The sequence below is a fragment of the Solanum verrucosum genome, unplaced genomic scaffold, assembly GCF_900185275.1.
Source record: "Solanum verrucosum unplaced genomic scaffold, falcon-dt-bn FXZP01000049.1, whole genome shotgun sequence".
NCBI lineage: Eukaryota > Viridiplantae > Streptophyta > Magnoliopsida > Solanales > Solanaceae > Solanum > Solanum verrucosum.
The window spans coordinates 1,376,125-1,389,819 of record NW_026020221.1 but is presented as its reverse complement, the minus strand read 5'-3'; the positions used below and the strand labels follow the sequence as shown (position 1 = coordinate 1,389,819).

Sequence of the window (13,695 nt, the reverse complement as noted above, 5' to 3'; positions counted from 1 at the left end):
ACTTATCATTAGTCTTCATGTTTTTGTATATGTCTCAAAAGTATCATATTTTATTTAGCTGTTTGAAAGTAACTTTATTTTTATTCATGGTGGAGTGATATTTTTATTATAATAATACTAGTAAGTTTTATTGATTATTTTCTTTTAGTGGGTAAATTGTATAGTATGATAATAATATATTTTTTGAAATAATGATTCTTTTATTATTAGAAAGTCAAGATATTAGATTATTTATACTTGTATAATCATGTTAGAAGTTTTATTTTCTATGAGTTTCCTTAATCATGTTTTTAATTATTTCAAACAATTGATGGATTTTTATAATGTTGTGTTATTATATTATTATACTATATTATAAATTAAAAATTAAAGCTTCATCGGGCTTACGTCCCATATCTCGAGGCTTACGCCTTGCCCTATGCTAAGTAAAACATTGTTTCTCCTTAGCTCCAACTTTTCACAGCTGAACAGTGTTGAAGGAAAAAATATTACCCAAGGTAATAATATATGCACAAGTGAAAGACCCAAAAATGACTATATAGAAGAAACTTATTAATCTACAAATAGTAGGTAGGAGGCTTTATTCAATAACTCAATGACTCTTGTAATTTTTGTACATAGAGTGTATCTCTCTACACATTGAATGTATCTCTCACTACATTGAAAATATGTAATAAGACACCCCAATTTATAATACTAATACCAACAACCAAAGTAAACTATGACTAAGAACCTATAAAAACTAACAAATTCTAATTAAACATAAATAAGAAAATACCATAAATAATAAATTCTAAACTATTAAGGAATCATAAACTACTTAGGAATCCTAATCTTAGTTTATTTCCTACATAGCCTCCCTTAAACCAAGATCATCAAATGTGATTATGCCTAGCATCTTCTTTAACTTTCTGAAATATGTAACATCAACACCTTTGGCATTTTTCATATTAAACATTTTTAAAATGTCATCATCATGCTTTTTTCTTTTCTTGTATTCTTGAATAACCATTCTTGCCTTAAAATCATCTGCTTCTCCAATTGATTTGTACTTGATCTTGCATGTCCATTCGACTTCAGTTGATTGTGTATGCGGTAGAGTAGGATTTTCAACAAATAATTTCTCATGCTCTTCAAAACCTATAATTTTAAATAATGTTTCAAAGTTGATTGTATCTTTACTATTCAGAGTCATGCACTTCAATTGCGGATCTAGAACTTCAATTGTTTTTGCTTCAATTTTTGGTAGATCATCAAAACTTGCTCTTGGTGAACATTTTTGCTTATTTTATTACCAACTTCATCTTCAAAAGCTTCAACTAATTTTTCTTGTGAGACATTAGTGAATATTTCTATTTCTTTTTCAATAGCTTCACTTTGTATAGACCAATCATGTCTATGTTTCTAGGCTTAAATTACTAGCATCAGCAACATCAGTTTCCACCAAAAAAATTTGTTTAGTTGTTTAAGAAATTATTGATTTATTAGATTGACAACTATTGAAGCCTTCTTTGCAATCAAAAACATTTATACCATAATATAATTATCTCTGTCTTCTTTTCCTTTCTCGATAATTTTTAAACTCTGATCTTCTTCATATATTTCTTTCAGATTCGATGATTCTTCCTTTTCCTTTAATTGATCATCCTTTCTTTTGGTCTTCCTCCTCTACTATCACATCTCTATTTCCTCGTCCTTTACCTCTGAAATTTTGACATCTTTGATTTTTCTTAACCTAGTTTGATATTTCTTCTCTTGGATTAGGTTTACTCCCCTTTGCTTGCAACGCTTCATCAAATGTTTCTATTATCTGTTGATTCATGGACATCTCATATGTCACCAATTCACCTTCTAGATCATCAAGCTTCAAGGTATTCAGATTTCGAGTAGACTCAATATCATTTTTCTTGGTTTGAAACTCTTAACGTAGAGAATTCAATATATTTTCAATAATTTTAACTTCTTCTAATACTTCTCCATTGATCGTTAGGTCATCTACAATTTCTTTAATTCTCATAAAGAAATCTTTGATTGATTCTGTTGATTTCATCTGAGCCAATTCAAACTGTCTCCAAATCTCTTGAAGTTTTTTCTCTTCACATCTGAAACATATCGATAAGCTTTTGTTAAAATTATCCAAGCCTCCCTTGATGACTTAGCATATACAATTTTATTATATACATTCAATTTGATCTTGCAATTAAGATAGATTGTGCCTTGTAATCCAATTTTCTATTTTTCTCCAATTGTTTTGCAGCTTCTCCGGTCATTGTTGTGTCCTCTGGAACATCCATGAATTCAATATCAATAATGGACCATAGTCCAACAGTTTTGAAAAAACTTTTCATCTGTTGATACCAACTCTCAAAATTATTTTTGCCATCAAACACAAAAACAAGACATTCGGGTAAATATGGAATACTCATATTCTTTTATATGTGTTGGATCTCACACAAGGTTTCTATAAAGATCTCACATAAGGCTTTTATCAGGATCTCACAAGATTTTTATTAAGATCTCACACAAGGCTTTTATAAAGGATCACACACAAGGTTTTTATCAGGATCTCTCACAAGGATCTTATAAGGATCTCACACAAGCTCTAATACCAATTTAAAGGAAATAAAATTACCCAAGATATGTGGAATTTGATATATGCACAAGTGAAAGACCAAATAATGGTTATATAGAAGAAATTTATTAGTCAACAGATAAGAGGTAGGAGACTTTATTCAAATTTTTTTTAAACGGTAAAATATGAGTTGTATTCATATTGGATCAACTGCTGATAAAACAAACACTACAAAGAAAAAAAGGATCTGCAGATCAAAGATAAATCTTTCAACTGTAAATCCTCAAATAAACAAGAAAAAACACATACGATCCCAATCTTTAAAACATTCAGAAAATATACCCAAAAAAAAATCCATACAAATAAATAACTCAATTATCTTTCTTTTCCCCTTATTAGCAACAACAACATTCTTGTTCTCCAAGAAACGAATTCTCCTGTTGACAGCATCAAGCTTTGATTCAACTAGTGTCAAGAGATTTTTCTCTCCTTGTTCTTCTTCTGGTTCTGGTACTGGTGTTGATGATTCCTTGTGCTTCTTTTCGGATTTCAGATTTTGAGAGTAGAGATCAAGAACTTCTTTATAGGCATCCAAATTGTCAGGTCAAGTTTGCAGTTCCCCATTAGGACTAGTAATAACAGTACAAACCTTGATATCGCAGAGAGTTGCAAGCTCCATTGATTTCCTCTTTATGCATTCTTTCCTCACTTGATAAGACTTGGGATTGTTTGTTTTCTTCTTGCTTTGATCTTCTTCTGCCTTCTTGCTTTGATCTTCATCTGCCATAGCTTGATTCGATAACTTAATGACTCTTGTAATTTTTGTACATAGAGTGTATCTCTCTACACATTAAGTAGGCGTTTGGCCATGCGACTCCATATCACGATATGGTATCGTGAGATGGAATCAGCGTTTGGACATGCGATTTTACGCTGATTCCATCTCATGATTCCATATCATGAGAGGTGATACCATATTCTCCAAAAACCATGATATGGAATTATATGGTGATTCCATATCATGATTTGAGATATTTTAATAGAATAATTGACCCATGAGTTTATATTTTGTTAAAACAACCCCACATTTATATCTACTAACCATTTGTTTCATATGTAAATAAAATTTATAATCACATCATTACTTTTTAAAATTTATTATTCTCACCGACATAAAATTTATTAACATATCACTTTAACTCACACCTCACGATTGTGAAACTTTTCAACATTCACTTGAAATAATTAACCGGCATGTTAAAATAGTTGCCGAGGCAATTAGCAAGATGGCACCAACATTTATACAACCAAAAAATATGACTGGTGTACATTCTAAAATTCGACATAATACTCGATTTTGGCCTTGGTTTAAGGTAAAATTTCTATCACATTAATGAATTTATTTTATGGCCTTAATAAGTGAACATTTATATTTTATGTGTAAGTTATTAGTATTTAGTTACATATTTCCTATCAACTTTGTTTAAAGAGATAATATTTATTTTATGACTTTGCATTGTCTTGGAAACACTATTTTTATGTTGTTGATGCTGGTTTCCAAAACACAAAAGGATTTTTAGCTCCATAAAAAGGACTACGCTATCATTTGCAAGATTACCGAGTAAGTGAAAGAGAGCCTCAAAATGTCAAAGAACTATTTAATTATAGGCATTCATCTCTGCGCAATGTTATTGAACGGACTTTTGGAGCTTGGAAAAATAGATTTAGAATACTGAAACAAGGCATGAACCATTATGATATTGATACACAAGTGAAAATTGCCATAGTTTGTGCAGTGTTACATAATTATTTGCGAGAATACCAAAGTAGTGATGAAATATTTATGGTCTATGAACATGAAGATATAGTTGCGGAGGATATTGACCAACAAATGGTTCAAAGTAACAATGTTGGTTTGTCTTCTCGGTCACATGATCGAGAAATGCAAGTTCAACGTGAGGAAATTGTCCGTACTATGTGGGAGGATTATATTAAAGACTAGTACACTACAATTTATGTTCAATTTTTTTTATTAAATTAAAGTTAGATTGAATAATTATTTAAGTGGAGAACAAATAACTTTGTAATAATTTATTATGCGATTTTATAATTTTTTGTTTATTTGATAAGATTGAATAAACAATTGGGGTTATTTTAATAGTTTTACAACTTATGTGATTTTTATGTTTATGAGAAAATATACAACACAAAAATTTCATATCGCATATTCAAACAAACCTTCAATTTCATCTCATGATACCATATCGCATGGCCAAACGGGCCCTACTCACTACATTGAAAATATCCGGTTAGCAAACTCCTTGAAATGAACAAATCCAATATTATGTCCACCTCCTACTAATGCAACCATTTCTTGGACTTTGGAATTTTTGTATCATTTGCACGTGCTAGCTAGTTTCCCTTCTACACTTGTAGCTTGGGAAACAAGGCTGTCTATTCGACCTAGAGGAAGTTTATAGTTAGGTCCACCGATCATAACGATGAGATTTCTCGTGGCTGAGGCGAGGATCGATGTCCGCACAAGATACAACACCAGGGCAGGAGAGTCTTGATACGTGAAACAAGATCAAACCCATCACCCGCGAGGAAGTGCTTGATGTCGTGTTCGAGCGGTGAATGGAATCGAAGCAAATGATGAAATTATAAGAGGAGAAGAATGATTGGAGAAAAAACCTGCCTCCTCTCACCAGAAAGATTAATGGTGGGGAAGCAGGCTAAAAGGGGTAGAGATAAAACAAACCGGACCAACTTGATATAATGAGAATAAAAAAATGATGAGAAGAAAGAAAAAATGGGAATTTTGTGGTCATGAAATTAAATGTGGTAGACCAATTGTTCTACGTTAAAATTGTATGCACGGCCAATCTAAAAAATATTTACCCTATACGTAAATCTATATAATAAACATTAATTGGTAAATGATTAAAATGACCGACGAAAACATCTTAACACAGCTAGTGACTATCACTTGAATTCTTCAAAACAACTAACAACATGCAACATACCTTGTAAATTCCCACCTACGGAGGATAGAGTGTACCCTACCTCATGGAGGTAAATGGACCATTTCTGATCGAAAGACCCTCGGCCAGGTAACACATATCAAAGTAGATTTAAAAGGAGAAAAAGACATCACCAATAATAGGGTAAACATTCTAAAGCATACAAAGAAAAGGAACAGTAACCGCAACAAAATAAAACTATATATAGCTGAAGCAATAAGCAACATGTAGTTTGAAACTACTTTTTCTTTTATCATTACACATGCAGTTATTCTACGCAAGATTTTCCAGCTCAAAACAGAAAAAACAGTAAACAAAAACTGTTTGAAATGTAACCTCACTATCCTGCTCACCATTAAATGGCAGGATATTGCTAACAAAAGAACAGGAGGCTCGCTTAACCTCTTGATTCAATCACTATATATTGTTCCCATTTTAATCGATCGCCTTTAGTTTTTCAACATTCTAAAAAAAGAGCTCCAATTTCCCAACCAAACTTAGGTGCATCAATAAATGACCTGAGTAAGGAGAAAGAGAATCGACCTCAACTATACTTCATAGTTGGGTAGCAGCTTCATCAACTTCAGAATGAAATACGAAGCTTGGGAAAGTAGTAGTTATATCCCTGCATCAAGAAAAAAAGAAAAAAACTCATCAGATTAAGGCATCCTATGTCTATTATATTTATGTTTTCAAAACTTGATACCTTAGATATGGAAGAGTCATTATCCTTAATAATGAAGGATTTCGGCCCACAAAGTCGTGCCATTCAGATAGGTCAATCTTTCCATCCTGATTTGAGTCTGCCTCCAAAAATGTCTACACATTGAAATATATCGACTAGTTATTAAAATTCCACAAGACGCGATTATAATTAGGAGTGCAAAGAGTAAAAGCTTTACAGTATTCTATTCTTGGTTGACCAAGAAGCCAACTATACATTACAGTGAGAATAACAGAATGCATTGGTTCCATTAGCATTTTATTATACACAGAATAAGCAGAGATACCGATGTTTGTGTATTGTGAGAATGGAAAGTACTTATAATTGGTCATTAATTATCAGTAAACTACCTTATCAAGTATTATCTCAACGGTCTCGTCATCCAACGTCATCTCAGACTCAGCTAAAAGTGCAATCAACATTTGCTTAACCTGCCAAAATCACAAATAATTAAGAAGACTGCAAACATATTGGATAGATACCAAAACCCAATAAAAGCATGATGTGAATCAGTAAACATCATGATGTTTATTTATCTATTTATTGAGGACTCCGACTCTTCAACAAACCAAATATAGCAAGATTCTTGTAGATCATTTTCAACATACACAAACTAACTAGAGCATATATACCTCTTGTCGCTCGATGAACCCCGTGTCATCCATATCATAAAGCCTAAATGAAACTGCAACAACAAAAAGATGGATTTTCAACGTGCTCTGTGTGCCAGTTAAGCAAGAATAGAAAAAAAAGAACTAGACAGTTATATTTATCATTTGTTTCGCTTACAATCGATCTTCTCTTCTTGTGGGGCATTTGGGTGGAAAACGTTTAGTGCTCTAACAAAATCACCAAAATCAATTACTCCTTTTTGCTTTACATCAAAGAGATCAAAAATCTGCATACAAAAAGGCAAATTAATATATCATATCCCATCAAAAGTAGAATAGTTCTGAGCTTTTCACATTTAATCTAATCAGCTTCACTAATTGTCAAGTCATCACATGATTCCGTAACTTAATCCACATTTTAATGAACCACTATAGAAGTTACATATCTGACACAACATATTAAGCTATAACCGTTATGCTAATTTTACTTAAAGAAATTATTGAAGCCTGTCAGTTACAAACCAGCATAATATTATCAAAGGAAAAAAAAAACACCATGCTCCATATCAAAGTTATACGTACCCGATTTGCAAAAAGATTTTCTTTCTGTTTGTTCTTGAATAAAGCCAACTGAAACTCTTCCTGCAATTCCAACATGATTTTCACAAGCATAAGAAAAACAAAAACAAGTACTTCGTCATAAGGAAAACAATATTATCCAATAATACATTTGGGATGATGCAGCACAAAGTCACAACCCCCAAATTGACTTCGTTTGGGTGGTTAATAGAAGACTACCTTGCTTATTAGCCCATCATCAATCACCGAACTGCTAATAATCTTGAACAGCTCAAATAATGCTTCAACTTCACTTACACTAACTGCAAAAGATGAAATAACAGATAGAAAAACATATAAGCAGGGATTTTATTATGGTAATAAGTATTTACATATCTTAAGTTAACATTAATACTCGTCTTTATAATTCAACAGTAGTAACAATTTATGTTTAGAATATCTATGCAGTTGGAAGTATTATTTTAGGTACGCTTTTCGTAATATGGCGGGTTGCAATCCAACCCACTTTTATTCAACTCGTTCTCAACCTGTTCATTTGCCATCACTAACCTTAAAGCTGACAAAGAATTCAAAATCGAAGGTCATTGATTTTGACTTGCATCAACCAGGGGAGACTCAACGTAATTTGAGGCATAAAGCGAAATTTTAATTAGATGCCTAAAATCTATATAAACTTCATATGTAGTTGTTTATTTTCTTAACTTTTAAAATGCAAATTATTACTTAACGTCTTTTGTTAAAATGATTTCTTCGACTTCGTTTTTTAATTAATTTATTCTTAGGTAAGATTTTATCACAACGTTGAGAAACATTTTTTTACTAGACAATCATTATATAAATTGTTAACATAATTTTATAAACAGTAAGTTGACAAACATTACATAAAGATAATAGTTAGAACTATAGAATCTGATACAATAAACTGATAAGTTGGTATAACAATACTTTAATATGTTTATGTAATACTTGAAAAGTTAAGAAGAAACACAAAAAGAAATAAAAATTGTAAGTCACCTAATTCAATACTTTCGACTATTGATTTATATTTTTGATAGTATATAACTCTAACTTATCAAAGATTTAAAAAAAGAAAGTGTAAAAGAATTTTAAAAAGATAAATAATATTAGTGTTAACAAAGAGAATGTAAACTGACAAAACAATGCTTTCTTAATTTCTTCTATTTGAATGATGTTAAAAAAAAATTGGTGAAAATTTGAGGCTCCCAAAAATTGGGCGTAAGGCATAAACCTCTAAAATTCATAGGCAAACTGAATAAAAATGTGCACACTAAAATAACAATTGAAGAAAGGTTAATTAATAACTTACAGGTTGTTTCAGAGGCAAGGACGACAGGATTTTCATATCCAGGGAACTTCTTTGCTGCTGTAGAATGAAAACAGCCCATCTACTGAAAAATATATATAGGTCAATGAAAGGAGTAAGAACAGAACTAGACTAATGCATAGCAACCAGCTTCATTAAAATATATCACCAAAACCACCATTTTAACCACTCAAATTCAAGCAGAAGATTCAGGAATTAAAACTTCCAGATAAAGAAAAATAATAATATTTAAAATCCAACTAATGATAAGTCATAACAATCTATTATACGTGCCCATTCATAACCTAACAGATGATCGTATCATGCTACAACGGAAAACATTCCCTGTTTTCTCTCTTTTATGACCTTTCGTTTCATCACCACATTATAATTATATCTAATTACCGAATGCAAGCACCAAACGGGCGTAACAATGCAGAAGAATTGAGAAACTAATTACCGATCAGACCGTCAAACCAAACAGACAAACGGAGAATTCCGAGAAGAAGCTGAGTATACAGCAGCTCAGAAGTGAGCTTCAGAGGAGTGTATGTATATATACACACAAAAAATCATACTTGTATATGAAGTTTCTAAAGGTGCTAAGCAACAGACAAATGGAGTTAAAGAGAGGTCAAATTTCAGAAATTGGGGGGAAAATAAAAGTTGTAGGGTGAGTGAGTACACGCGTTTCTTAGGAGCGTGGAATAAAGGAAACTTAACACTAGAAGAAAAGAATATTTTATGGGTCAATAATATTTCTTTCGTTTTAATTTGTTTGACTATTTTTAGTTTGATTTCATTTAGAAAATATTTTATGGGTCAATAATATTTCTTTCGTTTTAATTTGTTTGACTATTTTTAGTTTGATTTCATTTAGAAAAGAATGATATTTTGTTTTTTTTACAATTCATTAATTTCAATATTTCTTGATTACTTCGTTTTAATTTGTTTGACCATTTTTTATTTTTTTACAATTCATTAATTTCAATATTTCTTTGATTACTCCGTTTTAATTTGTTTGACCATTTTATGTTTTTTTTTTTACAATTTATTAATTTCAATATTTCTTTGATTACTCCGTTTTAATTTGTTTGACCATTTTATGTTTTTTTTTTACAATTTATTAATTTCAATATTTCTTTGATTACTCCGTTTTTAATTTGTTTGACCATTTTATGTTTTAATTTTGTTTAAAGAAGAATGCTTTTTGTTTTTTTCTTAAAATTCATTAATTTCAATTTTATCTATGATATTAAGATTAAATATTATAAAATTAAATAGTATTTTGATATCTTTAATTTAAAATCATAAAATTTAAATATATTTTTTATTTTCTACAAAAAAATCAACACCAAGAAGCAAATACACTTGACTATGCTAGGAAAAAACCGTTTTTTTTTTTTTGCATTTAATATAATTTAAAACATTAAGATTATGGTAATCTATTAGGATAGTTAGGTGGGGATATGCAGGTAAATAATAGGGAGCTTTCGCAAATAGTCATTATAATAAACTTAATTATACTTCATAGTTATTGTTTGCATATTTACTAGTTGTAACTACAGTTTAAGTTGTCTCGCTTGTATTATTCACGGATTTGTATAATTCGCAGGTTTGTATAATTCATTTGTATAATTCAGTTATTTTTGTATAAACTTGAAATAACAAATTTATACAATTGCAAATATTAAAAGTGTAATCAGTTATACATATTATATTATACAAATTTTGAATTATACAAAACTAAAAAGCCGAGTCGCGTAATTATAGCTAAAAGTAGGTCAGGAATTGTAATTAAGGCAAACTATAGCTATGTTAACTAATTAACTAGTATATGTTTGCTTATACACATAATTTTCCCTAAATAATACTCCTTATGTCCCACTTTATATGATTTACTCTAAAAAAGAATGACGCGTATCTATATTAAATAACAATTTATCTTTAAAATATTTATTTTACCTTTAATGAAATGATTTATAATCACACAAATATTTATCACTTATTTTAGAACAAAATTTCAAAAATCTCTCTTTCTTTTTTAAACTCTATGACAAGTCAAACTAACTCATATAAAATTGAATGTAAGAGTACAATAAGTTATATAAATTTTTGTTGTAGGAAATTTTATTTCATGGAATTAATCCATAATTCAAAGAAGTTTCAACGCATAACGTAAATATTATTTTGTGAGTGTAAATTTCATAAATGATCACATAATTATAACTTATTTTCATTAAAGTCGTAATTATCTTATATTGCAAGGTTCTTCGAAATTAGAGTCTAGTAATATTTTAATTATTGTGAAAAGGCAGTGGAACCATAGAGTAAAAACAATTTTGATCAAATTTTCATTTAGTACCACTATTAACATCAATTAGTGTGTCCAATTAGCCGTTTTATATGCCCCACGTAGTAATAATTTAGATTAGGTATATTACGTTTAACTTATAAATTCCTTTAAACGTCTGTGTTACATAAGCTTTATAATTTCTTTTTTGCCAATTGAAAAGTGTTGATCATATCATTAGACATATATTTGTTGTTTCTAAGACATATTAATGGTATTGCCTTAATGCTTCTAAATTTGCTAATATTGAAACATCTACCATGAAGATCACTCAATGTAACCAACTTATAACGTGATCCTATAATTCCTTTAAAAGGCCGTATTACATAAGCTCTATAATTCTTTCTTTGGCACTTGAAAAGTGTTGATAGTATCGTTAAATACATATACGTTGTCTCTAAAACAAATTAAGAATTTCTTAGACATTAATGGTGTTGTCTTAATGCAATTCTGAACTTGTTAATGTTGAAGCCTATGTCATGTAGGTCACTCAATGTAACCAACTTACTTGATCTACAATTCCTTTAAACGGTCATGTTACATATAGCCTCCATTATTCTTTCTTTGACACTTGAAAAGTGTTGACAATATCATTAGATACGTGTACGTTTTTTCTAAGACAAATTAAGAATTTCTTAGACATATTAATGGTATTGTCTTAATGCTTCTGAACTCGTTAATGTTGAAACATCTACCATAAAGGTCACTCAATATAACCAACTTACTTGAATTGTAATTCCTTTAAACGATCGTGTTACATAAGCTCTATAATTCTTTCTTTGACACTTGAAAAGTGTTGACAATATGATCATTATGTGTACGTTGTCTTTAAGATAAATTAAGAATTTAATTCTTAGACATATTAATGATATTGTCATAGGAACTCGTTAATATTGAATCATCTATCATGATTCATGAAGGTGACTTAATATAACCAAGTTACTTGAGCTAATTCGCCTTTGTATCGTATCGCCTTGAATATGTACCCCTAAAAGTAGTTACCTTTAAATACTCCTTTTCCTTTTAAGTAATTAATTAACTACGTTAGAAATATAAAGTGTCCGGACAGATTTTTTTTTTAAAAGTTTTTGTAAAGTTCTTCGATTTTTTTTTAATTATTTTTTTAATCTGATTGAATTTTGTTCAGCTTCAGAAAAACGGAATCAAAAATACAAAATTTAACAAACACACATGGAAAGAAAAAGTTGTTCAACCAAAAAAGAGGAACGATAGGAAAGTTCTAAGAATGAAAAAGACGTATTTATTATTCAAACTATGATTATATTAATTGAATCTTTAACTTTAAACTCTAACTCATGTCACGTGTCTATCGTTCAAATAAAAAAATTGAGGAAATGAAGATAATGAATATGTAAAAGGAGCTCTATCCGCGACACAAATTAGGCATCATTCTAACTTGAAGCCAAAAAAAATTAAAAGTATTTTTCTTAATACTTTTTATTTTACTTGGGAGTAAAGACTTTTCGCTATAAATATTGGTCTTCTTCCCCAAAAAATTGTAAGAAACTCATTTTGAGTATATTTTGTAATATAAAGTGCTCTATATTTCATTGAGATGGTACTGAAAAATACTTTGCATGAACCTTTTCTTTGGAGTGTAATTGCTAGGTATTCTCTTAAAATGGCATTAGAGTTTAATTTCAAACTTTTTTATTGTAAACATTGTAATAGTAATTTGCTCTCATCCGCTAGCATGTGGACATAGATTATATTGAAGAGCAACGTTAAATTTGTCTTTTTTATTTTCTTAACTATCATTATATATAAAAAAAAAATTACCAATTACTTAACTTTACTATTCATCATGATTCCGTTTAGTTCTTCAAATTGCTGGTGCTGGAAGACTCATAAGAGAATAACAACATTCATTCAATTGTATATGACACTATTTTTTTTTATTATTAATTAGTTTATTAAGAAAAAAATGACATATTCTAAATTTAGTTTTCTCGCTGTTTTTTTTATCAATAACATTTTTAATAGTCACAACATGTAATGAATTAATATACATCTAAAATCTTAAATTTTAAAAAAACTGTAACTATATTAATTCATATAGTAAATATTATTAGATGAAATATATTTACGACCACGAGTTAAAAAAGAAATTCCTTTCTAAAAAATATTGCAATCTTTATCCATTGTAACGTTGTCGGAGACTATGATGGAACAATGTTCCTCTGATTACCCTTGTACGTTTTCACATGTGAAATAATTTTTCATCCTATCTTTTGATTCTAAGGTCTTAGCCATTAATATTGGAGAAAAATATTGGAAAAACTACCATTTAATTTATAGTTGTTTATTAAAATAATAGTAAATAAATATATAATTTATATAAAATATACATTTTGATACGAGACAAGAATATATTTTTTTTATACATTTAACAAGCAAAATATAATTACTTTGGCCGACCTTCTTAATATGTCATTTTTTTAAAAGTGATATATTTAGTCAAGTTTTTGGGGGGAGAAAATAAATGTTG

At 29.6% G+C, this 13,695-nt stretch overlaps 1 protein-coding gene across 1 annotated transcript; it reads right to left on the bottom strand.

Moving 5' to 3' along the window:
* Nucleotides 1-6,118: 6,118 nt before the first annotated feature.
* Nucleotides 6,119-8,915, bottom strand: LOC125831640 (calcineurin B-like protein 1). The gene is made up of 8 exons (XM_049510811.1): nt 8,837-8,915; nt 7,729-7,811; nt 7,513-7,572; nt 7,109-7,217; nt 6,952-7,004; nt 6,670-6,750; nt 6,302-6,414; nt 6,119-6,220 (listed from the first exon to the last, which is right to left on the bottom strand). The coding sequence occupies exons 1-8, from the start codon at nt 8,913-8,915 to the stop codon at nt 6,151-6,153; spliced, it is 648 nt and encodes a 215-aa protein (XP_049366768.1). The 3' UTR covers nt 6,119-6,150.
* Between the last annotated feature and the right edge of the window lie 4,780 nt (nt 8,916-13,695).